The sequence below is a fragment of the Cavia porcellus genome, unplaced genomic scaffold (assembly GCF_034190915.1).
Source record: "Cavia porcellus strain 051 isolate PalLab524CR breed Dunkin Hartley unplaced genomic scaffold, mCavPor4.1 scaffold_8, whole genome shotgun sequence".
Classification (NCBI taxonomy): Eukaryota; Metazoa; Chordata; class Mammalia; order Rodentia; family Caviidae; genus Cavia; species Cavia porcellus.
Window position 1 is genome coordinate 27,147,409 of NW_026947491.1, and position 26,956 is coordinate 27,174,364.

The 26,956-nt window shown below is 42.0% G+C and overlaps 1 protein-coding gene across 4 annotated transcripts in view; it reads right to left on the minus strand.

Annotated features, from left to right (window-relative positions):
* Nucleotides 1-26,956, minus strand: part of Amn1 (antagonist of mitotic exit network 1 homolog) — a 49,060-nt gene that overhangs the window by 17,796 nt on the left and 4,308 nt on the right. For all 4 annotated transcript variants that reach the window (XM_005002322.3, XM_005002321.3, XM_005002323.4 and 1 more), the window contains 2 exons: nt 15,810-15,942; nt 11,354-11,498 (listed from right to left, as the gene is read on the minus strand). In XM_005002322.3, coding sequence (XP_005002379.1) covers nt 11,354-11,498; nt 15,810-15,942 — 278 coding nt within the window. The remainder of the gene's footprint in view (nt 1-11,353; nt 11,499-15,809; nt 15,943-26,956) is intronic.

The following is a 26,956-nucleotide window of genomic DNA, read 5'->3' on the forward strand; positions in this document are numbered from 1 at the left end:
CAGTCTCAGGCAAAGCCACTGGATGCAAGCAAAATGCAGACAAACTTTTTGCCAATCCATAACACATATCATGTGGAGTCCAACAACCAGTGCAGTCCTTCCCAGCAGAAACCTCCCAAGCCTGGTCTTTACTGGCAGGCTTCTGGTCTCCTGACTCTGACCAGAATCTCCCATACAGAACAGCCTAAGCTGTTCCAGGGCTACTCTTTCAGGCAACATCTCTAAATCTTTCCAAACTCTTCCCACAAGCCATTTTCAAAGGGTCTTGAACCACATGGTCAGGTACAGTCACAACAACCCCACTCCTTGTATCAAATTCTGTCTTGGTTACTTTTTTCTCATTGCTGGAACAAAACACTTGACACTCAAAATGAAGGAAGGAAAGGTTTATCACTTACAGGTTTTGGAGGTTTCAGTCCATAATCAACTGGCTTAAAGGCAGGGTGGCATAGCACTGGGCAACACTTCAAGGCAGCAGCCAGAGCAAAAGGGAAGAAAACAAGCCTCTTCTCCTGGCTTATACTGTATATAGCACCTTCAGGGAAGGTGTAGCATTCACAAAATCTCCTTGCCCTCCTTTGCAAGGGATGAGGATATTTACAAAGTAAAAATGCTGGTTCCCTGCTGAGGCTGTCAGTTAAAACTTCTAAACTTCTCAAGTTGACACAATGTTTTAACCATAACAAAGGGTCCTGCTGTGTAGTCCAGGCTGGCTTTGAACTCACTATGTAGCACAGGCTGGGCAGTGATGCTTCTGCCTCAGCCTCCTGAGGTTACAGTTAGTGCTAGTAAAAATTTGAAGCATAACAAAAACGCCAAAAGCAAGTTTAAAGAATGTCAATTTTAGATTACTGAGTTGCTGCTGTAGGTGCCTCTGTGAGTGCACTGACAAGGACCTAGACAAGGGGCCTGCTGCCTGCAGATTCATGACCCATCTGCATGGTGCTTCAGGAGGATTCTGCTCATGAAGGAGGTTCCCCTGTGTGTTCATAATAAGCAAATAAAAGCCTCCAGTCCCAGGTGACTCACCATTGTCCTCAGCTCAGCACAGCTGAAACAGATGATAGAAGCAACTCCCTGTTCCCAGGAAGGGTGCATCACGCTCCCCAAGCTCAGGTCACCCCCAAAACTTTCAACCACCCGTGAACAGGGGCCTGGAGGGGGCAGCTGCTGGGAACTCAGGAACAGGTCAGTGGCAGCCAGTGCTCTACCGTGAGCCACTCCCAGTGTGGGAAGGGTTAGGACTGACCTGCATATCTGTCTCCTGTCCGCACACTTGCCTGCCATGAACCCCTCTGCAGCCCTCCCAGCCCTTCTTCTCTTCCTGCTTCCTTCTTGGTGCAGAGCAGGTCAGCTCCTCACCTGAGAGCTGCAGCTTCCGTCTCACCTATGCAGCCCAGTAATGTTTGTGCAGAGTCCAGCACTGTTTTAAACTGTGCCAAAACTTCCAGGTATTAAAACTCCCTGGGAGAATATCAGATGGATAACACTGTCATCCCTGCAAGTAGGGAAAATCCTGACTCTCCAGCGAGACTTCCCTGAGGCCCTGTCCCTCCTGGCACTCGGTCTCTCCACAATGGGCAGTTTCTCATGGGCAGCTGGTATTGCAGGGCTGTGTTACCTTGCCTGGCCCCAGTCTCCCTGTCACCTTACTCTGCTGCGGTGCTCCACAAATTCTCAGATCAGAGGCCTCTGCAGGACTCAGTCCTGGTCCTCTGCCACTCCCAGCCCAAGCTGTACGGAGGTGCCCCTTTTTTGTCTTTTTAGTATTATAGGCAGCTAAGTTACTTACAAATACACAGAGAGGGACTGAACTCTGAAAGCAGTCAGAGAAAAGGGTACACACACATCAAAATTAGCTGGAGAGGCAGCTAAAGAAGGCACAACCTCTAGATGAAAATCACAATGGCCAAACCTATATACTTTCTGAAACTAGGCCCTTCCTTTTCCCAAAGCATTCCTGCTTTAGAAGTCACAAACAATGCGAGGTCATCTATATGCCCTTGCTACGTCCCAGTTTCTAATCAGTATTGATTACGGTTTGATCCATGCTGTACCCACATTGTGACTTTGCTATATAAATTAGCCCTGACCTCCTGTTTCTCAGGAACCATTCCCATTCCCCAACAAACCTTTCCTTTCTCCTCTCCTCTGAAAAATCATTCTTTGATTTCAGGGGGTGTGAACCTGACATATTTGACATCTAGAAGGCTGGGAGTTATATTTCTCCTACATCATCTTTGGAAGGAGGCTAAGAGTTTGCTTTTGTTTCATAGGTGTCTATATACATAGCTCAGAAAAGTGTGAACTATTGTAAGTCACCTAAAGTAATTGCTTTTGGCTATAACTAAAAGGTTAAGTTTTCTATGTCTAAAACAGTATCATTTTCTAAAATATTGAAATGTTCTTGGTTAAACTTATAAAATTAGATTTAAAGGTTCTCTGTTTTACTAAATACGTTTCTTGTGTTTTCATCACTAGGCTTTTGGTTACTAAAAAGTGAGCTTTAAAAGTTAAAGTACCTGAATATTAATCTATGAAATATTTCCAACAGTCTGTTTGTGATTGGTTAAATAAACAACTATTAACTTAGTTTATGACATAATTTATATATTTGGACATACGTGTGTGTGTAATATGTATAGATAGATATATATATATATAAACAAGCTATGCTGTGACTCTGAGCTTTAATGTTAAGTTCAGAGTTAAGACTTATGTATGCTTAATAGAAACAAATTAACTAGTGTATGTTCCCTTTTATAAAACATATGTTTAGACCTTGAATACATAAAATGATCAAAATTTGACATCTTTAAAAATCTGGTCCTGACATTTAAACTTGATCAACATCTATTGATTTTGATTGAAAAAAACTTTTTAAAAAAAATCTATTTGGGAAAGGGTTTTACTATGCAGTTCAGTGGCTTTGAATTCACTTTGTAGCCCAGGCTGGCCTCAAACTCACAGCAATTCTCCTGCTTCAGCCTTCCAAGTGCTATGCATCACTACACCCAGCCAAACATACTGTTATTGTGCAAATGACATGCATTCCTATATTGGGTAATAAGTCTATTTGCAGCCTTTAACACAGTTTCCAAAACTTATGAGAGTTATAAAAATATCCTTAATTCTTAAAAATATAGTTACACCTTATAAAATCCGTTAAAGGAGTCTAAAATGTGTCTTAACAGTAAAAACATGTACAGATTTCTACATAGTTGTTATACCAATTATTGCTAACCCCATGGTATATTTGTATTTTCCAAGTGTATAGGCCTTCAAAGATACAAAACTGAAAAATCATATCAGTGACTTCCAGGGTAAAAGTGCTTATGGCAGTAAACTTTCTAGGCTTAAACATTGGGTGTTACCTTACTTGTGTCCAGTTATTTGTGATAAAATGTACATGCCAATCTAGCATGAGGGCTGGGGATATAGCTCAGAGGTATAAGCAAAGGTACTGAGTTCAATTCCAAGTACAAAAAACAAAACAAAACAGAAAGCATGAGGCAGCCAGCCAGATGATCACAGATTTGTTTTTCAGGCTTGTGCTTGTGCAGTTATGTAACTGTGTTGTAACAGTTAAAGGTATCTACACACTGTGCAGTCCAGACAATGTCATTCTAATGATTAGAGATTAGACATTAATAATCTCTAAAGAGCATCTATAAAGAAGTACATTCTACTGAACTATCACTCTGGTTAAAAGTTAAATTAGTTAACACTTTGTCATTTAATACTTTGTAGCAGATAAAGATAAGTGACTAAAAAACCATCTTATACTAAGATGGACATGTAAATATGCTTTGGAGATAACAGCATCATCATGATTCTCATGCTAAAATGCCATTCGGCCCTTAAACTCCAGTTTTCCCTGTAAAGTTTTATAATTGCTATCTGTTAACATTCCACAGGGATTCAACTTCTAAGACAAGCATGACTGGTAAAGAAATGACACTTTACTGCTTATACCATATTCTTCAAGGTACTTGACATCTAGATAAAATCCTAAATTTAAACCTGTTGCTCTCACCATAATACTAAGGTAATCAGTCTTTTCCGCTAGCTGTTCAGTTGCTAAAGCTTGGAGACCAGAGCTAAAGGGATAACTGGCCTTTTGGCCCTGGCCCTCTGAGGTCAACAGGGATGTGGGACATAAAGGGACCTTTTCAACAAAACTGTACAACTTTGGTGAGTTATCCAATCTCCAGAGCAGGGAGGTTGTCAGATCCCCCAGAACAGGAGTCGACCAATATACAATGTGCCAAAAAAGGAGTCACTAAGAAGGAAAAAGTCTCCCAAGATTTCACTAAAAGCTGCACAGTCAAGAAAGACTGTGAGCCATCTTCACAAACAGACACTGACACAGGTGCTGAGAGGCTCTGTACATGGTGCCAAAAGTGATGCCTCGAGTTTAACTGACTTCGACAGACAGCAAGAGGTTAATTTTGATTAACACAGGTCTGGCCTTTTACTTGGTCTAAAATACCCAGCAGAAAAGTATAACCAATAAATGTATAAAAATAATGCCATAACCAGCCTGGGTTACAAAGTGAGCTCAAGGCCAGCCTGAACTGCATAATCTGTCTCAAAAAGACAAAATAATAATAATAATGATGATGATGATGCCATAGTAGTAAAGGGGGATATACATCAGATATACACAGGGGGCTCCAATCATTGACTCTTGCTGTCAGTTTCTAGTTACAGCTCTAGCTGACCATTTTACAGTTCAGTGAAGCTAAAAAAAGGAAAATAGGAAAGCTCAGCAAGACTGTTTAAATTCCTTACATTGTTTTTCAAAACCACAAAACTCTTCATCGCCTTACAGGTAAAACTAGAGGGCCTTGTGACAAGAAATATCGGTTTAAAAAAATACTGGTTTTATAGGTGACCTCAATCAGTAGAGAGGTCTAAGAGCCAGCTGGCTACAATTGCTAGTATAGTCCCCAAGAGGACTGTCTGGACTTGGTTCTTCCCCCAACCTGCCTTTCCATTCTACTGTTCATTCTTTGATTGCACATGCTTTAAACTCTTGGAAATGTTTGTTTGTTCTCACCCAGAGGCTACCAAACTCCAAGTGATGATGCAGAGAGAGCCAGCTACAAATGTGCCAGACTTCTTTTACCAGAATTTACTAGATTGACCATATATATGGGGTTCATAACTGCCAAACCCCAAGGTGACTTCTCTCCAAGATGCCTTAGATTAGCTCTCTGGAGAAGGCCCAGCTGTGGTCTCCCCTATACTGACCTGTCTTCAGCTTGAAGCAGCTACACTGAAGCTATAGTTAAGGATAATTCTTCAGAGGGGATAGTATTATAGACAGGTAAGTTAGATAGAAATGGATATATAGTCAGAAAAAAATCAGGATTTCAAGGCCATCAATGAAAAATAGAGGCATCAGAGGCCCATCTAAACAAGACAATGGCTAGACTTGCATACGTCTCTGAAGGATGAATGGAAATTTGAAGTTATATTGTAATTGGAACCACCCAGCCCAGATACTCCAGATACCTGAGCCCTTCCTGTCCCCAAAACATTCCTATTTTAGAAGTCACAGATAAGCCAAGATTAATGATGCCATCCATAGGCCCTTGCCATGTGCCCTACTTCCCTACTACATCAGTATTGGCTAAGTGCCTATATGTGTAATCCTATAGGCTGTTATAGCCCATGTTGTACCCACATTAATGACTCTACCGTACGAATTACTCCACTTCTGGACCCCTCCCGACCCTGGAGCTGTTCCTACTGCCCAGTAAACCTTTCCTAGTTTTAACTCCCTTTGTCCTTTGGAATTCATTCTTTGATTTCAGGGGACACAAACTCAGCATATCTGACATCTAGCAAGTTGTGAGTTATATTTACCCTATATCAGCAGAACACAAGTTTTAGGGTATTCTCTCACATTTTCCACCAGTCTTAAACCAGCTGATTCTATGATCTCCACAAAGAGGGTCTCAGTTCCCTGAGGAATCTCAGACACCTCAGGATAAGAGGAAAGTGACCCCACCCTGTGGCATTTTTCTTCTGGCCTTAAGAGGGACCCTTCAGCCTGCAGGTGGGTCAGTGTTTTGGAAGAAGGGGACAGATCTGTGGTTTCTTATCTCTTTTCTTGCTAATACTTCTGCCTGGCTATACTGCTGTGGATGTTGCCATGGCAACTAATAGTCACAGAAGATGAATTACAACCCAACCCTGACCATTAGCCAGAAAAACTTGGGAGCTGAAGATTCCCTCGCATCTCCTGTTGATGCTCCAGGAGTTGGCAGTGAATCTTCCTCTCCATCTCCCATCTGTTCCCCTTCGGAAGCTCCCTACATAGACAGAGATGCTCATATTGTCTCTTCAATTCCATAGCATCCTCATCCCCTAGCAGTGACCTCTCTAACATAGAGGGTTGCGATTCCAAAACCCAGTCCACGCCGAGCATCTTGGGACTGCTTTGCTTGTGCAGACTCCCATCCTGTGAGGATGTCAGCCTGCTGCATATGTCCCTCAGCGTGTGTCCTTCAGGCGCCCTCCTCCCTCCTATCCAAGGCACTTGGGGCCTAAAGGGAGGAGGAGACGCCCAGCCTAGGAAAGCTACTGTGGGAGGCTGAGATGGTGCCTGTAGAGTCATGAAAGCCTACATGGGGGTAAGGAGTTGCTGACGGGTGCCCCAAAGACGAAACACAACTCACTGATGGCAAACCTGATGGCCTCGTGAAGCTGCTGCAGACATTTCAGGGTGTTCACGTGGATGAGGGAAAACCCCGAAGGCTGGCGCTGAAACTCAAAACACTGACCCAGAAAAATCCATGAAAATTCAGAGAAAGGAGAAGGGTGATGGCTGGGGTTTCTCCAAGTTACTGTGGAAGAAGACCTCCAGCTGAGCAGCTGTTTCTCTCCCCACTCGCTCAGATCACTCAGCAGAAAGGCTGTGTCTACCAGCCTCACCCACTACAACCTGTCAGAAAGGAGGTCACCCCATCCCGGGAGCTGCCCACCACATGTGAGGGACCTCGAGGCATGGAGGTGAGCAGAGTCTCCTGGGAATTCAAGTGCAGGACCAGGGTGTGGGGCAGTGTGGAGCAAGGAGGGACCTGCCCCCACCCTCAAGACAGGACCTGTGAGGGCAAAGCCAGGTAGCAGGGAAAAGAGGTGGGGAGGAGTGGTGGGAACTGCCTGGGGCACAGGGGAGAGGGAGCAGAGAGAGCAATGCTGCTCCCATGTTTCTTAGTGCTACACACACAGCAGTTAGGCTCCTTCAGATGGAAACCTATGGATTCCACAAGCAGGAAGGGGAGGGGAGAGGGAGAGACCTTCGTCAGGTCGCAGGCCCTGGGTCAGTGCTTCCCATATCTTGGGGACAGGGCCCTACTGGGCCACTGCCAGCCGACCTCAGCAGCTGCTGCCACAGCCCAGAGGGGCGCTCAGAGGCAACCGGATTGGGCCGGGGGACCTCCAGTCAGGACAGCTCCATGTCCCCGTGTTTTCACTCCACGTGTTGCATAGCTCCCAGAATATGAAATGCTTGTGATGGCTTTGAAAGTAAATGTTCCCCTGTCTGTGTCTGCCACTTCCACAGTAGTCCTCACTAAGGCTCGGAGGGCACCAACTGTCCAGGGCTGCAGTTCCTGCTCCGGAGAATTCAGGCACTGTGAAGCTCCCTCCATGGAGGGCACATTCTCCTTCTCCACATTCCCACTGCATTTTCCCCTGTGCTGTGGACATGGACCTGTGCTGTCAGATCTGACCCTTTCCACTGCTCCCAGCACAGTGAGGGCCTGGGCTGTGCTCCCCGACGCAGTGCAGAGCACACCGCCTCACTTGGCCCCTTCTCTCCACTACCTCATTCACACAAAGGTCTTGGGTGAGAAATGACTCACCCAACGTTCTATTTCTTTGTCCTAAATAACTAGTTTTTAAAGCTAGTAAAATATCTGAATAGGTTGTAAAGGGTTTGTTTGTAGAACACCAACAGTATCATCCAAGTTCTTGTGTGTGTGTAACTAAACTGATCATGATTAATTAAAAGTGCTACCTGAAGGGTTTTCTAAAAGGAAAATGTAATTATGCCACTGTGGAAGGAAAATTTAACTGTCTAAAGTCCCGAAGTTTTCTTAATATACAGGTCAGCTCATAATTATATTTACAAAACTGACTTAAAGAACAAGGATTTCATGTTTTGCCAAGTTAATTATTTTGTGTTTCAGGGTTAGACTTTTGACTACGTAAGGAACTGTGCCTTAACAGAGACAGCATTTGCTAAGTTTCAGTTAGCAGTAAAGTCTTTTTATCCAGACCATCAGTTTTATGTTCTGATTTGATGAACAGTTTATTATAGCATATTTATGTATTTATTTAGGTATTAGGGATCAAACTCACAACCTTGCACTTGCCAGGCCAGTACTTACGCCACTGAGCTAAATCCCTGGCCCCTATTATAGCATATTTAATAGCCTTGCATTTGGGACCAGAGAGGTGTGTCCACTGAGGAGTGAATGTGCTGTGAGCCTGATTTGTCTGAATACTGCTAAGTTCACAGACTTAGAAGCACACACGCTTAATATACGCACAGTGACCAATATGTGCTCACTCATGTAACACACACTGCATCTGACCTCAAACGCAAAATGGTCAACGTAACCTTACACATTTGTGTTCAGTGCCATGAAACAGAAACTCATCATTGCTCAGTCGTGATCCTCAAAACCTTGGCTGCTTCTGGCCTACGCAGACCTGTTACAGAGTCTCACTTCTACTTGAAAATAGTTGAAGCTGTGTCACTATAAGAGGACACAGTTACTGCTGGGTTCTTTGGATGTTAAGTGCATGTATGTTGCCCAAGAATGCAGGTTTTCTAGAATATAGTGAGGAAAAGCCCTCAGCACACTGGTGTTTTGCAAGCTAAGACTGTTAGCATGATAGCCTTCTTTGGTCCGTATTAATATCTGTAGGGAAATGAAGTTTGAAGCATATTTGGAGGAAACAGTAAGGAGAGCCTAATGACCCCACTATAATAACGTCACTCGTAACTAAATGCTGAGTCCACAGAAAGTGACAGAATGACCTGATGCCTGCTACACTGTTTGCATAGTTCTTCTGATCACAGCTACTGTAAATACTATGTAGCAGACTATGCTGCTCTCTCCTGAGTACTGAAGCCCTTGCCTCAATCTGTCCCTGACCTCTCCTCCAACTCTGCTCACTGAGACATGCAGAGTGGGCTGCATGAAAAAATGTTATCAAGTCCAGCCACAGCATAGGTGGTCTCATTAATAGCAAAGCAGCAACACATGTACAAGAACAGTCTCCATGCCAATGGCTGGAACAGAGCCTTGAGTAAGAGCCTGTGAGATTCCAGGCTAAGACATGGGAAACATCACAGCTGAGGCTATGACTCACACAGAACTATATCTTCTTGGCAGTAAAGAGCCAGCATACATCAAAACTATCTGTGCACTGCTAATTGGAGGCCTCTGTGCCTACTTCTCTGTTTTACATTACAGCTATTATTTTTCCTAGCATTCTGCTATGACCCTGTCACAGTTTATGTCGGTGGTCCCCAGGCCTCATTCATTTGCATTGTGCATTTGTGATTGGTTCATTGTCTAGCGTTTGAATTGATGGTGTCAGTGCTACACCCACCTAGGGGTGGAGCCAACATACAATGTAAGGCAGGAAGAAGGTCTTGCAGGTTTCTGCCTTGCTGTTTGCAGCCCCCATGAACTGCAGCCCTGCCATGCCGCCCTGCCTTGGAGCCAAGTGAGAATAGCCTGAAACCTCCAAAACCTGTAAGAAATAAACTTTTCCTTTCCCAACTTTGGGCATCAGGTATTTTGTCTCAGTGACAAGTAAAAAGTAACTAAGACAGACCCTTATCCAACTCCCTGGTTGATACCAATAAAAGCCTTAAGCTTCTGGACATAAGGTCTTTTGCTCTACAGAGAACACTGGGTCACCCCAGAGCTCCTCAGCTACAAAACTTTGTCTTTATTTTGCATCTGTGTGTCATATTTGCACCTGGTGGGTTGGATTGATACCCTCTGTGGAGGTCCAAACACTCAATGCATTTGTAGCTACATTAATAAAAGGGTTCTAACATGTACTCTGGAGTTCAGCTGACAAAGCTGGACTTGTAATTATGCTTCTTGGTTCAGGATTATTATACTAACGTGAATGCTTTTGCTCATTAGTGATAGTTTTTTCCCTAAACAGTTCTGCCTAGTCATCATGGCAGAGGCCCAACATAGCGAGGAGATTATAAAAAGATACTTTATCAGTCTTCTTCTTCAGGTGCTGTAGACCCAAAACAGACTTCCTGCCTTTCCTTCCCTCTCATGACAAAGGCACTCCAATCCCTAGATAAAATGTTACTTCTGCTCCACCTTCACCAGCTAGTCTAGCACCACCCCAGTGAGAGTTAATATAAGCAGCCCCAGCCCTGTGTCTAGCAAGAGTGTCTCTGCATTCCTCTGCAGCATCTCCAGTGCTCCCGCAGTAAAGGCCTCTTCATACTTTGTCTCCTTCTTATCTCTCTAGAGCTGCTTCAGATTGAGTGTTAAAAATAATCAATTAGTTTTCTAGGTTTTCAAATTTACATATCAAATATGTAACTCTGATAAAACATAAACCTCCTGACAGTAAATGCACGGGTTTTCCACCCCAAGTAATTCCTGCTCTCCAAAAGCTCCTGGCAGTTCTGCAGTTTAATCCAATCCTGACACCCTCTACATTTGCCATGTGATGATGATCCTCGCTTCTATCCACGATAACTGCAGGGGACGGCCAACTACCCATAGCATTTCTAGAAATCTAGTCAGCTAAAGAAGTATAACTTTTTTTATTCTGAAAAAAGTCAGAAACATTATCTTGAAAGATAAAACAACTACACTGGAGAAAAAGTTTAAAATTCATTAAATCATGCAATAGTAGCTCTAAAAAATACAGTTCACCTATAAAAGATTAGGCATTACACAGGCTGACAGGTGAGTGCCTGGTTAGTTTAATCTTATGATCAGTTCTGTTGTACCATTAGATCAAAAAACCTTCTCTGAAGATGAATGTGTCATTTTTCCTTTCACTCTTCTAGGAGACATTTCAGGTGTAAGGATGGGCACCCATGTTTAATTTAAATGTTTAAAACACAAGACATTGAGCCACCCTGGATATTTCTTAACTGATTTTCCATAGGAATTCTAACTTGAGTTATTTTCCTCTTGGTCTGAATAATTCTGTTAATAAATGTAATCTCTCTTTCCCTGATGTCATACTGTCTCCTGATAGTGTCCCCTTCTTTACTCCAAAATGGCAATAGTAGCTACAGTCATCTGCCCACTTTATATAGTGATAACAAACATACCTTCTGAAGTTATGGAAACTCTGCTTCCTTTTGAGGAATTTAAATTTAGTTTCTTCAGTTTTCTGCAGTTACACAGGTGCAGGAGAGCAGTATCAGAGATATCACAACTCTGTAGATCTAGAGTTTGGACTTCAGGATGTAAAATCTGTAACAAATACATGTCTTTGTAAAATAAAGTTTTCTGTAAATTGAAAAGGTTCACTCCTGGTTCAGTATTTTGGTGATCATAACAAAGTTGCAACAGGAACTATAGCAAAGAATACTGAAATGTATCCGTGTGGACACAGATCTGCAAAGCAAGAAAAGACCAGGCTGGACTTTGGCTGGAGCTGCAGCTTTCAGGGCCCCCAAGTCCTAATACAGCACCAAACACTGTGAGGTGGCAGGTGCAAAGGAAGACCCAAAGACCCAAGAGGCATCACCCCTGGGGCAAGTGATGCCCTTGTTCTGCAGCTGCCAAGTGTTGGTAGAGATCCCATCTTGTGCCTCCGTGCTCGGCTCAAGGAGTCTTGATCACTTAGAGGGAAATAGTGGTGCTTATCTGGGACATTTACTTTCTTCATCACTGGGGGGATCCAGTGCAAACCAACCGCGTATCAGTCAGTGTGTGTAACAAGTACAAGTCAATTTTGAAGCATTCTGAACTCTTTCTGGTTGTATATTTCTGTTTTTCTTTTTGAGACAGGGTTTTGCTATGCAGTTCTGGCTGTATTTGAACTCACTTTGTAGCCCAGGCTGGCCTCAAACTCGAAGTGATCCTCCTGCCTCAGCCTCCTGAGTGCCACTACCAAAGACAGCATACAGGGAACACAGGGAGACATCTGGAGACCAAGATATCTAGAGAACATAGCTATTTTAAAAGAACCAGTAGGGAGATGGAGGCAAGCAGTTTGAGACTTGGAAACTGGCCCAGGCAATTTAGTGAGACACTCTAGCTCAAGAAATATGGAAAAAAATGCAGAGGTAGAAATAAAAGCAGGAAATTTTTTTCTATTAAAAGGATTATTGGGGCTGGGGATTTAGCTCAGCGGCATAAGCACCTGCCTTGCAAGCAGGCAGTCGTAAGTTCGATCCCTGGTACCGATAAAAAAAAAGGAAAAAGACAAAAAAAAAAAAAAGATTGTTACACTGAGTGTGGTGGTGTATGCCTATGGTGTTAGCACTCTGGAGGGTGAGGCAGACAGATCGCTGTGAGTCTGAGGCCAATGTGGGCTACATCAGTGAGTTCAAGACTAGCTTGCACTATATAGTGAGACCTTCTCTAAAAAAAAAAAAAAGAAAACCCAAAACAAACAAACACAAGTATCTTTTTGGGTACAATGGTGCATGTCTGTAATACTACCATTTGGGAGGCTGAGGAAGGAGGATTGCTGAGAGTTTGAGGCTAGCCTGGGCTACACAGTGAGTTCTTGTCTCAAAAAAAAAAAAATGCTGTCAGGGTCAAAAAGGCACAACTCTTCTTTTGGAAAAATATAAAAAATTCACGAATTTCTTTCTTACTATATGAGGTAACATGTAGTATGCTGTGCTTTATTCTTTTTAGAAAGAAACTTTTGTATCTTTACTTCTGTATAAATGTTATGATTTTCACAGACTAATTTTACTTGTCTCTCAATTTTTGAATATCAAATGATAACCAACAGAAGAATTCATTTCCATTTTTGTAAAATCAGGAAACTTATTTCCCATGTCTTCTATTTCTTTTTGTTGGCTTTTTTTTTTTTTTTTTTTTTTTTTTTGCCTTTCTGAGACAGGGTCTCACTATGCAGTTCAGGCTAGCCTTGAACTCACTTTGTAGCCCAGGCTGGTCTCAAACTTGCAGCAATCCTCTTGCCTCAGCCTCCTGAGTGCTGAGGTTACAGTTATGCATCACCATGTCTGGCTGCTTTTTATTTTTTTTAACACAGGTAAAAAGAAAAATCTATGTATTGAGATGCTGAATTATGAATGTTTTTCATTATCAAGGACTGAAAAATACATTTTTCTTTAGTCTGAGTCCTTACTAAACAAAATTATACAGACATTGTAAAAAGTCAGTATGAAAAGATTACATCACTTTTAGTGCCCTATTATCCCCAAAATAAGACCTACCTAGAAAATAAGCCCTAGCATGATTTTTCAGGAGCATGTAATGTAAGTCCTACCCCTAAACAAGCCCCAGTTAAGATTATCAGCCAGACAGATGTATTTGGTACGTTCACTGCAACACATGGTGGATGTATTGAATTATAAAACAATATCATTAATATAAGAAGTACTCAATTTAAGGAGACTGCTATTGCTGGACATAAGAGCTTGGAGCCAACAGTTCTACAGGAAATCAAGTCATGAGAAATTCAAGCTAGACTTCAGGGTTTGGAGAGTTATGATCATGTCTCAGAAGACAATGACTGCATTTGAGTAAATGTAGATATTTTTATACATGAATACATGTAGATTGTTATACATGAAAAAATAAGACATCCTCTAAAAATAAGACATCACATCTTTTAGAACAAAAATGAATCTAAGACCTGGTTTTATTTTCAACAAAATACAGTATTGGATAGGGCACTGCATGAGAAGCCCATTGGAATCTGTTTTCTAGAGCTGCCACTGCCATGCACCGCTAACACAGAGGCTCAAAACAACAGGACTTGACTTATTTTCAGTGGTGCAGGCAGCCTGTTCAGAGAACTCAGAGGGAGGACCTTCACTGCACCTGTTCCTAGCACGGGGCCCTGATCCCAGGGTCATAGCTACAGGCATCACTGCGGGGTCTGCCTCTTCTTCCCCAGGACTCCGTCTTCTCCTGGCTGTGTCCTTACGAGGACACTGGTCTTATGGAACCTGGGGCCACTCTTCTCGACATGACTGCCTCAACACTAATTACATATGCAAAGGCCCCAGTTCAAAATAAGGCCACAGTCTGAGCTCCTGAGGGCAGGACCTTAACACTGCGGGTGGCAGCAGGGAGTATAATTCACCAGAACACTGCTTCGTGGTCAACGGCTTGTCTAGGGAAACAGAACGCTGTTTGTTCTCTCATTTCCTAGTAATTGAAGCAAAAATTTCGATTATCATTCTGTAAAGTAAGATCTTAATTTGTAGAAAAATAATGAATGAAAGTACTTTTTTCCTCCTATATATGTAAATATTTCTGCACAGTAGAGATGATGGCCTCAGTGGATAACTTTATTGTCCTAGAAAATATTCTCCAATTTTGTGTCTAATTTAGTACATTACTCCAGCCTCTTTCTTTCTTGCCACTTTCTGTATTCCAGATATAGAAGGTGTCAGGTTCTTGGATACTCTTTTGGACTAGTTTTGCATTTATAGGTCCCTTTATTCATGAGTTGCTGAAACCTTTGGCACATGTATATTTGTGTAAGAACTATATTTTAACATTTTTAGAATTACTTTTCTTTCGGAGTGTCTTTTTGAGACAGGATTTTGCTATGTAGTTCAGGCTGGCCTTGAACTTACTATGTAGCCTAGGCTGGCCTCAGACTTGCAGCAATCCTCCTGCCTCAGCCTCCCAAGTGCTGGGATTACAGGTGTGTGTCATCACATCCGGCCTAGAATTACATTTTTTTTTTTTTTTGTCTTTTTCATTTTTATCGGTACCGGGGATTGAACTCACGACCGCCTGCTTGCAAGGCAGGAACTTATGCCGCTGAGCTAAATCCCCAGCCCCTAGAATTACATTTTAACACACTGAAAATTCAGAAAAAAAAGGATAACTTTTACAAACCATTCATGAAGTTAGTTACTTAATAAATGTAAATAGTATGAAAGCTTGGAAGTAAATCAATCTTCATTGCCTCGGGACTAGGTCACCTTTCATTGTTTCTTGCTTCCCCTGAACAGAGACCCTAAGTTTTTCCCACTGGCCACTGTGCTCTCAATTTTAATCTGATTTTCTGAGCAACACATCAGCAGCTGTGAAACACTGTAATTTTCATAAGATCCCGGGAAGTGGTTACTTTTACCTTCTACTTTACAGTTCTGAGAACTGAGGCTCCATGTCAGGAAAGTGGTGAAGCTAGAATATTAGTTTGCTACACTTAATGCCTCATGGAAAAGCCAGCGAAAGGCAGAGGCACGCTGAGGAAGCTGGCGTGGCTGGAGGGAAAGGGAGTCAGTGCCAAACAGCAGGAGGCAAGGATAAGCAAGAGGAACGGACATACTTTAAAAAAGCAGAAGGACATTTTTGTTATCTGGAGGAAAAAAGTTCCAGGTGATTTGTATTTTAAGTTGATTCTTAATTCTACTACATCTCCTTGCTCAAAAACTGTAAAGCCATACTTAAAACAGAAAACTACAGGTGGGGCACACACCTATAATGTGAGCCCTTGGGAAGCTGAGGCAGGAGGACTGCAATTTCAGCATATTCTGGACTACAGTACAAGACCTTGTCTGTAAAGCAAAACAACTCAAAGACGTATGATTACTTTGCAGTTACATAGACTCTTACCTCATTTATATTCGAATCTGTTATCCGTCCCTGCATGCTCATTATTTTAATCAGCCTGTCTTTTATGTTGGGAGGCAAAGGCTTAATGTCTGTGATGTATCTGGAAATATTCTCCATGAAGCACCAAAGACATCTGAAATACAAACACAATGCAGAAATTATGCTGTGCTGGTTTTCTAACACTTGTCAATGCTTCTTAGCACCCAGACCTTTCACCAAACAGCATGCATACTTTACTCATATTTACAAATTTGGCTCAGCGAGGTTTGAGTCCTTGTCTGTGCTGTTACAGATGAGATGCTTTTCCTCCACGTTTTTTCTCAGAATATCTCATTTATCGAAATGTACCTCAAATGACTAAAAAAGTATCTTTCCTAAGTCAGTCTATCTAATTCCTCAGATACAGCACTAAGATTTCAGTCTCATACTCCTAGATAAACATTAAACCAGGGCCCACTAATTTCTGTTAATACAACAAACCTGTTTCACTATTTTTCTTTAAAATTACATAAGTTAGCCAGGTGTGATGCTACATGGCTGTAACGCTGACTACCTGCAAGGCTAAAACAGGAGAACTGCAATGCTAACCTATGCAATTTAGCAAGACACTGTCTCAAAAAATAAATGTAAAGTATCAGGGGCGTAGATCTGTGACAGAGAACTTGGCTAACATGCATAATGCCCTCATTTCAATCCCCAGGATGGCAAAAGAAAACAAACAAATAAACATGTAGGTTAAAAAAATGATGTGGGTGGTGAAATCACTCAAGAAAGAACTATAGCCATAGGAACTGCACAGGGAGTACACATCATGGAGACACATGTACATGTGTAATGTGGTCAGAACAGGCAACAAGCAAGACCCAGAAGGAGCTCTGCACTTGTGCTGGCTCCCGTGGGGTATTTATAGGAGAAGCCTATAAGCAGCCACTTGCTGCTGGGGTCTGAATGTTTGTGCCTCAATGCCAAACTCATGGCAAAGTCCTGAATACGCTACGTTAGGAGGTGAGGACAGGAGGTAGTCAGGTGGAGCACACAGGAATGGATTGGTGCCCTGTCAGGCCTTGTATCTAGATGTCCCCCCAAACCTCCTGCTATCATAGGTGGGGAGTTTTGAAGGTGGCTAGATTAGGGTGTGTGGATGTGGATTAAGGGGTGATGCTGGGAGTAAAGGGTGGATAATGGAAGCCCCATCCTGGGTGTGGGTGGCACCAATCAGTACGTTTGTAGACTGGATGAAATATAAAAGGAGGAGGATGCTGCTGCTGCTGACCTTGCTGCCTTCTGCCTCCCCGCCATGGACTGTTTCTCTTGTGATGTCGCTCTGCCATGCCACCCTGCCTGGGAGCCAGCCGGCTATAGACTAAAACCTCTACACACTGTGAGCTGAAATAAACCTTTCCCGCCTTAATAGCTGCCTTGTGGGTGTCAGGTATTTTACCTAGCAACTAGAAAAGTAACTAAGACATGCCCTTATCAATGTGACTTTCAGGACGTGAGGGTACAGTAAGTGAGCTGTCTGGAACCTAAAAGAGATTCTCACCCATACCTGAAGATCTGAAGAGGCTGGCAAGCAAATCTTGAACTTCTAGCCTATAGGTCTTTGAGAAACGACTTTCTATAGTTTAGAGCCACATGCTAGGGCGCTGTGTTCTACCAGTGCCATCAGATACCCATGCAGTGGGCTGTGTCACAGGAAAGGAGCCACTAGTCAGGGACTGGACTGTGTAAGGGTTAAGAAGATGACCAAAGCCCCACATTCTGAGGCCAAGGTTGCTTTTTTTTGGAATGGAAAACTATGTAGAAAGCTGTGTGGTTTTTGGCTCTGTGTGGGAAACTCATAAGCACAGTGCTCTCAGAGCAAGATCATACACAGTGAGGACAACAGAGAGCAAGCTAGCCCCCATTAGCCTGCATGGTCACTGGGAGAGGCCAGGCCCTCTTTCACCCTTGCCTCTTTTGAAGTATGTCTGTTCCTTGTTTTTCAAAATCTCCTACCACTGTGTCAGGAGTGATCCTGCTCCCGTGCTGCTTGCTGGCTAATGGAGGAGCACTGACTTTGAAGGCTGGTGAGCTTGTTGAGTTTTCTCTTGGGCCCCCATCTTAAAATTTTGTCTTTTTTTTGTCCTCACTGACTCCCTCCACAGGTATCAAAAGGTTTGATCAGCCCCCAGCAACCACTGTTTCTGTAGGAAGTTGAAGCAAGTCTGTCCTATTGTGCTCCCAATATTATAATCCCAATAGAAACTCCTTATAACATTCTAATCCAACTGTTTTATATTGTAATTCAATTATTATAATCCTTTCTCCGGCCCACCTTGTAATCTAGCAAGTTATATTTGTAATCCCATAGAAACGTTACTAGAATTCCAGTGAGTCAATTCCAATCTACCACCTCCAATGCAACCCACAGTGAGAGCAAAGACACTAAGATATATGCAAAGTTATGGGTAACTAAGAGGTCCTAAATCCGATCCAAGAGAGGATGTAAGGACAAAGGTATTGATCCAAGGCCTCTCCTAGAATTTACCTTCTGAAGAAGGAAGTGGTTCAAAGGTGAGTGACAGTGAGGATGGTGGGAACTACATGAGTAATCCAGCTAGCCAGATGGGGAGAAAAGCATCTTTGCAATATGCAGGGAGAATGATATGCAGAAGAATCAATCTGCAAAACTCAATTAGGGTAGCATTTGATGGTTTTAGGAAACTGTGGCTTCAGTTTCTGATATGTAACCTTTTGTACTCTGGAAAATCAGACTCTTATTTTGAGGCTCATACCCAGCTGACATTCCTGGAGCCGAGTGGCTCTGCCATCTCACTATGTTCAATCATTTAATAGGCACAAGGAGAGGAAACAGGAAATTGCTGACTGGCCTTGATGATTACATATGTACCTCAGCTAGCCTTATATGCACTGCATATAGCCAATTGAAGGGAGAAGGAAATTCCATAGCCAGCTCTGGACATATCTGTGCATGGAAATGACTAGATTTACTGTTGAAGCAATTGTTCTGCATTCAAGGGGAGCTGCTTAAATCGTCTCCTACATGTCCTATGTTTAGAGGAAATAGTATTCATTCCTGAAGACTGTCCGCACAATTTTGAGAGCTAGCCTAGCAAAGAGCAGTTAGGGCCCAGAGTTTTTGAACACCAGTAAGAATGTACAGGTCACAGGCAGATGGCCTCTCCCAGCAAGTCAGCCTGACACATCTTGGATGAACATAAACATTTACTAAGTAAGCCATTCATCAGCTGCTCAAATTTGACCAACAGAGGCTCAAACTAAATCTGATTAATTTGTCTTGTGTAGTCTTTCAGTAAGGCTGCTTTCCTCGGAGAGGCTGCAGGCCAATCTGCAGTACTTAAGTCAGTGTTCAGACCAAGGTCACAGACCTGCTAATTAGGGCTGTGATTGGGATAGCAGTGGAACCCACAGTTCTCATTTCATTTCAGACAGGACGTGATCAAAATCCAGTCCACCTTTCCTCTTTTTTGAGATTATGTTGGGGTATTTTAAATCTACTTCCTGGTCCTATATGTTTTAGGATCAGCTTGTCAATTTCTGCAAAAGTTAGCTGGGATTCTGAGAGGATTATGTTAGCTCTGTGGATCATCTTGCAGGTTACTGTCATCGCTCATGGGATGAAGTGTATCCTCAAAGTGATAAGCCTGAGTAATTCAAAACATGACTAGATTTGGAGTCAGGACCTTTGCAGATGTTGATGAAGTCAAGTGGACTTCTAGGATGGGCTCTGACCCCATCTGCCTGGTGTTTCTCCAAGGGGATACCTGGGCCTGAGGAAACTAGGGTGCACTTGGAGTGGGAAGACTGAGTGCGAGGGCCCTGGGGAGAAATCAAGCTGCCAATGCCCTCCTGGTGAGCTTCCCACCTCCAGGACTATGAGGGAATAAACTTCAGCTTAAACCATCTGGTCTGGGGGATTTCCCTAGAACAGCCTAGCAACCTAGGAAGTCATCTTTTCAGAATCGTCTCAAAACTGTGAACAGGAAACGAGTTTCTGTTTAGAACCTAAAATTTTAACTGATTTTTAATTTTTGAAGTGTTTTGCGCTTGTAGCACTGACTGACTGATACTGCGAAACCCAGGGGTGCCTTCCAGCCAGTTTTAAAAGTGGCACTGAAGATTGCACCCAGGGCCTTCCCTGAGCTACACTGCCAGTCTCTATATTTTTGAGACAGGGCATCAGTAAGTCTTTAAATTGTCCATGAGACTGAATTTTCAGTCCTCCTGCTTCAGCCTCCAGGAGTGCAGGATTGACAGTTCCCTATCCCTTATTTTTTGAGACAAGGTCTTACCAAATTGCAGATTTAGTAACATGGTATGTGCCACCATGTTGTAGACCACTACAAAGGGCTCTGAGAAGGATTTAAATTTTACTAATTGGCTATGTTTATCTGTGAGTCTGGTCTTCCTAGGCCTATGCCCTTTGCCTGGCGATGGGAGCTGATTCATAAGTGAACCTCTATGAATCACTGGTCCTGGCTGAGACCTGTAGTGACCTGTGAGGCCAGAGATACCTCAAAGGACAAGATAAGGCCACAGCTGTGGACCCTCTGGCTCCAACCCCAATTAACAAGGTAGAGACTGCAGCTGCAAAGATTACTCCTACAGTCTCACTTCTACCATGTCTTCATGATAAGACAGTGCTACTGAATTGACTTGATTCATGACTTGGAGACGTCCTTGAAGTGACTCCCAAGGTCCTGCTCATTGTCTGCACTTTCCGCAATTTCTCTGCCCTTTGTCCTTGGCCCTAGTGTAAGTGGACTGATCAAGAGAATCCTTTGTCTCTACCCTCGAAGTCTTGAGCTTAATTACAGGGTTTTGACCCTCCTGGAGCCCTAAAAATCATACAATTTGTCTCTTTTTATTTAACTTCCGCCATACACTCATTTGGGAGATCAGGGATCTAGGTCAGAACCCGATACCACCATACTCAGGTTTTTTAAATTTTGTATTGGGGATTGAACTCATGCCCTCGTGCTTGCAAAGCAGGTGCTTATGCTGCTGAGCTAAACCCTTGCCCCCCCCCCCTTTTTAATGCAACTATGAAAAAATGTCACTCATTAGTTGGGATTTTTTTTTTTTTTTGAGACACGGTCTTGCTATGTATTCCAGGTTGTACTCAAACTCATGGAGAGCCTCCTGCCTCAGCCTATTGAGTATAAGATTATAAGTGTACACCACCATGCCCACCTCAGTTGGAGTATTTTTGCATGGGGGTGTCTTAGCTTTTCTATACGTAAAACCATGTCCTTTGTTATAGAAATCCCTTTCTGGACCTTGTCATAGTCCAGTGGAGTTTACCTTTGTAACCTCAGGGAAAAGTTATTGGAATTTCAGTAAGTAACTTTGTTTTATTTTCTTTTCCTTGGTACCAGGACTCAAACTCAGGACCTCATGCTTGCCAGGCAGACGCTGTGCTGCTCAGCCAAAGCCCTGGCTCTCTGATAAGTAATTTTAATGTATCACGTCCAGCGCAACTCACTGAGAGAATAAAGAGATGAATAGGTATCTGCAGTTGTAGGGAGTCAAGGGGGTGATAACTCTAGTCAGAATGATGCCTAACGGGAACAAAGGCCTCGCTTGTCCCAGGGCCAAACCTGAGTTTTATTAATTCGTGAAGAGGGGAGTAACTTGGGGATAAGTGACTGAGTGGTGGGAAGCATGAGTGCCCTGAGCTGGGCTGGGCAGGAGGCACAACAGCTCCTCTGCGATATGCAGACAAAGGTATGCAGAGTCATCTGTATATCACGGCGTGAGGAAGATCTTGTGTTTTGGAGTTGGTACTCAGCTGTGAGGTGTAGTCTTTACTCCTGAGTCTTTTTCCCAGTGGACAGCATGGTGCCACCAGACCTAGCTCATGCATAGGTGGGAGCTGTGGGCGGGGCATCACTGACCTGTCCCATTGCTCCAAGGCTACACATCCCATTCACACCTCAGCTGGTCCCCTTTGCACTGCCTTAAGTCCATTGAGGGGATGAAGAAACATCCTAGCCAGCTCTGTACACATCAATACAGAGTCAGGGCCAGGTCTAGCCAAAATGGAGACGGATGCTCTTTTTTCAAGGAGGGCTGTCCCATGGTCTTCCCTACTTTGTCATATTCGTCTGTTTCACTTTGTTTTCTGCAACTTTGTTTTCTTGCTCAATTGTTCATCCTAACAGTAATCACCAGAGGGGCTGAGGATTTAGCTCAGCGGCATATGCGCCTGCCTTGCAAGCAGGCAGTCGTGAGTTCGATCCCTGGTATTGATAAAACAAACAAACAAACAAACAGACAAAAACAGTAATCACCAGAACAATGTTTAAGAGTGGCAGGTGTGGGCATCTTTTTCTTTCTCTGCTATTAGTCCTTTCACCATTAAGGATGAACTATGGGTTTTCCATAGATTCCTTCTATCAATTGAGAAAATTTCCTTGATTCCTGGCTTGTTAAATATTCTTCTCATGAAAAAATGTTGGGTCTTGCCAAATGCTTTTCCTATCCTACTTGAGAGGATGCTACGGATTTTACCTTTATTCTATGAACACAATATATTACATTGATTGATTTTCAGAGTTTTGCACCAACCCTGTTACAGAGATGAATTTTCCTTGGTATCTTTTGGTGTATCATTTTACTTGACTCAAAAACATTTTATAATATCATTTGTGACCCACTGATTGTTTAGAAGGTTACAGGCAAGCATGGTGGCACATGCTTGTAAGTAATCCCAGTACTATATAGTGGGGAAGGCAAGAGAACCACAAGTTTCAGCCTTTTGTGATATGTTAGCAACTTAGTGAGATACTACCTTAAAATAGAAAACCAAACATGGGGTGAGTATGCAGGACAGTTGTGAAGGTTCCAATTTCCACCCCCAGTTCCACCAAAAACAAGCAAAGGGTGTTGCTTAATTTCTGCATTTATGTTACTGATACCTACTTCCACTTTTTGTTATTATGACAAAAAATACATTTATATACTTGAAATAACTTTTAATTCATTGAATCTGGTTTTATGCTTTAGCTTAAGGTCAACCTGGAGAATGTGCCACGTGCATTTGAGAAAACACGTGTTCTGAGTTGTTTTTAATGCTGGTCAAATGTTCTTACTCTGTTTTGTCTTTTTTTTCCCTCCAATTTTAAAAAGGGTTTCCAAAGCCTTGAACTGTTATTGCTGAACTGTGTTTCTGCTTTCATTTCCATTAGTTTTTGTTTCATGATTTTGGTGCAGTTGTGAGGTACATGTAACATGTTCACAGTTGTTACAGTTTTCTGATGGTTGACACTTGTTTGTTCAAAAAGTTTTTATCTCTAGAAACTTTCTTAGTATTCATATATTTTGCCTGGTATTCATATATATTCACTCTTCCTTAGTGTTGTTTGGATGATACATTTTTCACCACCTTTTTTATTTTCAGTGTATACAAACCTTTCAAAGTGTATCTCTTGCAGTCTGCATAGTTGGATTTTTTTTTTTCTCATCATTTTGAGACCAGGTTTCACTATGCAATTCAGGCTGGCCTCAAACTCACAGTGGTCCTCCTGCCTCAGCTTCGTAAGTACTAAGATTACAGGTGTGTGCCATGAAACCCAACACCATTTTGTCCAGACTGACAATCTCTTTTGATAAGATTAATTCATATTCATTGTTGTACTGTTACAGATGGATTTACAGCTGCTACCTTAAGTTTTTTTTTTTTTTTCTGCCTTTTTGATCCTTGATTCCTTCTTTCTGCTTGTTTTGGATTAAACGAATTTTTCTAATATCACATTTAATTCCTTTAATATTTTTACTACATATTTATTTCCTTAGTGATTGCTCTAAGGTTCTACTTTTTACTTTAACATCAGACTTAACTTCACTCTAGTGAAATATGGGAATTTTACTTCTATACAGCTCTACTCCACTTTCCTCCACATCTGTGCTATGATTGATAAACATATTACACATGGATGTTACAAACCCAACAGATGTATTGGTGTAATACTTTTTATAATTATGTCTTTAAAGAAGCTGAGAGAATAGTGAAAAAGCAGCAAATATTCATGGTGTTTGCTTTATTAACCTCTTATTGGTAACTTTTTGTATATTTGTTGCAGTGGACGAGTTAGCATCTTGCATTTATTTTCTTACTCCAATGCAGCTTTGTTCCCACTCACCTTGACGGTGTAATTTTTAAACACTGTATTTTTACAGCTTCAAAATTACAAGCACATTGCTTTATACAGCTACTTTAGCTGTTGAGAAAAAAGCTGTACTTTTAAGAAAAAAAAAAAAACTTATACAACTACTTTACCAGTCTGGTTTTTTTGTTTTAATGTGGATCAAATTGCTCTTTTAGCTTGAGGAACTTGGTTGTTTTGTGGGGCTGAGAATTGTGCATGCTAGGTAAGTTCTCTGCCACTGAGGTTCCCACTTGCTAGAAATTCTCCTGAGGGTGTTCTGGTTGCAACAAATTCTCAGTTTTGCTTAGCTGGGAATGTCTTTATTTCACCTTCATTTTTAGAGTTTTTCTAGTGACAGTATTTGTGGTTGAAGTTCTTCTTTGAAGACTTTCAATGTATCACCCCACATCTCTCATTAACTGTACTGGGATCTGCTTATGAGTCTCTCTTTTTTCTTGGTGCTTTCAAAATTTTCTCTTCATCTTCAGCTTCACCGTTTTGTTATTTCTCTGTGTGGATCTCTGTTTACCTTACTTGGTATTCATTAAGCTCTTGGATATGTAAATTGTCTCCTTACATTTGGAAATTTTTCTGCAGGGGTTGGTTTGGTTTGTGTTTTCAAGGCAGGTCTCACTCTGCACACGAGGCTGGCCTTGATCACTCTGTGCATCTCAAGTACAGGCTCCAAATGCTGGTTTTACAGATGGTCACCACAGCTGGGAAGTCTGGGAAGTTTTTACCTATTACTTTTTCAAATTTTTATCTTTTTATTTTGATGCCTATATCACACATTAATTTGTTTTTGACATAGGATCTCACTATGCAGTTCAGACTGGCCTTGAACTTACTTTGTAGGCAAGCCTGGCTTTGGACTTGCAGAGATCTTCCTGCTTCAGTCTCTCAAGTGCTGGGGATAACAGGAGTGGGTCACCATGCCATGCACATACATATTAATTTTTCTTTTCCCTTTTTGGCGCTGGGAATCCAACTCAGGGTCTTGCATTTGCTAGACAGGCACTGTACTGCTAAGCCATGTTCTTTAATATTTTTAGTATATATTTATTTCCTTAGTAATTGCTTCAAGGTTATGATACATTCACATTTCTTACTTTAACTTCAGACTTCAGCCCTCATACTAACATTCTTAATGGTGCTCCACACTCCTCCGAGTTTCAATTTAGTTTTTATTTTATCTTACTTTCTCAACTCTTTGGAGGGCATACTCACAAAGGATTTGCCTTCCAATTCATTAATTTTCCAATTCAAATCTACTGTTGAGTACATCTGATTGTGTACTTTTCAACTCCAGAATTTATGTATTTTTTTTTTTTTTTGGTACCAAGAATCGAACTCAGGACTGCACAATCACCAGGAAGACGCTACACTGCCAAGCTATATTCCCGGCCCCATATTTGGTTCTTTAAAAAACCTAATTTCTATCTCTTTATTGACTTCTTTTATGTGGTAAGACTTCATTTCTTGGGGGCTGGGGATTTAGCTCAGCGGCATAAGCGCCTGCCTTGGAAGCAGGCAGTCGTGAGTTCGATCCCTGGTACCGATAAAAAGGAAAAAGACAAAAAAAGACCAAAAAAAAAAAAAAAAAAAAAGACTTCATTTCTTTTGACTTCTTTTCAAAACTTAAAGTGAACATCACATTATTTTAATTATTTTAAAACTTTTATTTCTGCAAAGCCATACACTATTTATTTTAAGCTACACAATTCAGTGGTTTTTGTCCATTCATGATGTTGTTCAGTATTTACGTTTCATGGTCATTTTGACTTGGGGAAGAATTGGAAGTGGCCTTGTGTTCGATTCAGGGACTAAGAACACACTAACATTTTTGAGCCTGCCTTTCTGCTAAATGGCACACAGCAGCATTCACCATGTTCTTGATCACACTTTCTAAAGACATGAAAAAAGATTTCCAAAACTGTTTCAGAAAGCGGAAAGAATGATGGACTAAAGGTGTGTGAGGGGAGGGGAGTATTTTTAGGGGAATTAATGGTAATGTATCTTTACGGTAATACATTTTTAACATTTAGACAGTCACTGTATTTCCTCCTTTGAACACACATGTCCTCGTTTTCTGAACAAATTTATAATACCTTTGAAGCAGCAGCAATTCTGAGAAGTAAGGTATTACTTAGTCCAAGACAAAGGCAAGCATACTTGCTCCTTGTTCTAAAACGGCATATTCCCCAAGCTCATTGCCCCTGCCCCTCTCCTGCCACGTGCCTCTGTGTGCAGGCATCTATCTGAGCCCTTTGCATCTCAGAAGCAAACAAGTAGTGTCCATCCTGCTTGCTGGGTGGAGAGCAGAGTAGTTTTCTGTTGTTAACCCCGCAATCTCTTATCTTCTGCCAGCCTCCCATGGAACAAAGCCATTCTCCAGCCTACTAGCACATAATGTAAAATCAAATCTCAGAGCTGATGGTTTGCTAACAAACACTGGAAACTGACAGAAACATGGCTTTATAGGAGAGAAGGGATAAGGATCTTCTGCTCTCCTGAGATCTGGTATCGGGTGCTCTTATTCAGGTGGTGAAGTGAAGGGGGAGGACAAAAAGGGCTTCCCATTGTTCTACATGTTAGTGAAACCGAGTGACTGATTATTAGCAAGCTACCTTACTAGTTTGGGTTGTTGCTAACTCTCCTCCACATAGGAGAAAAAGACAGTGACAATTAGGTAAGAAGCCATGGAACTCCAGTTTAAAGGTAATATGGTTGTTATTTTTGAGCCAATTGATCCTTAATGCTGAAATAAGCTGCATCAGCAATGATGACCTTGCTATTGATAGACCCAAAACATTAATTTTTCAGCTGACTGAACCAAACATGGGGAGTCCTTCAACACAAAAGTGAGTGCAAAAGCTTACTTAACAATGCAAAGCCAGCTGGTTGTCCACCTGGTTTTGCCAGTCTGCCATGACTAATGAAGACAAACAGGACTCAGGGTTTTAGGGATGGTGA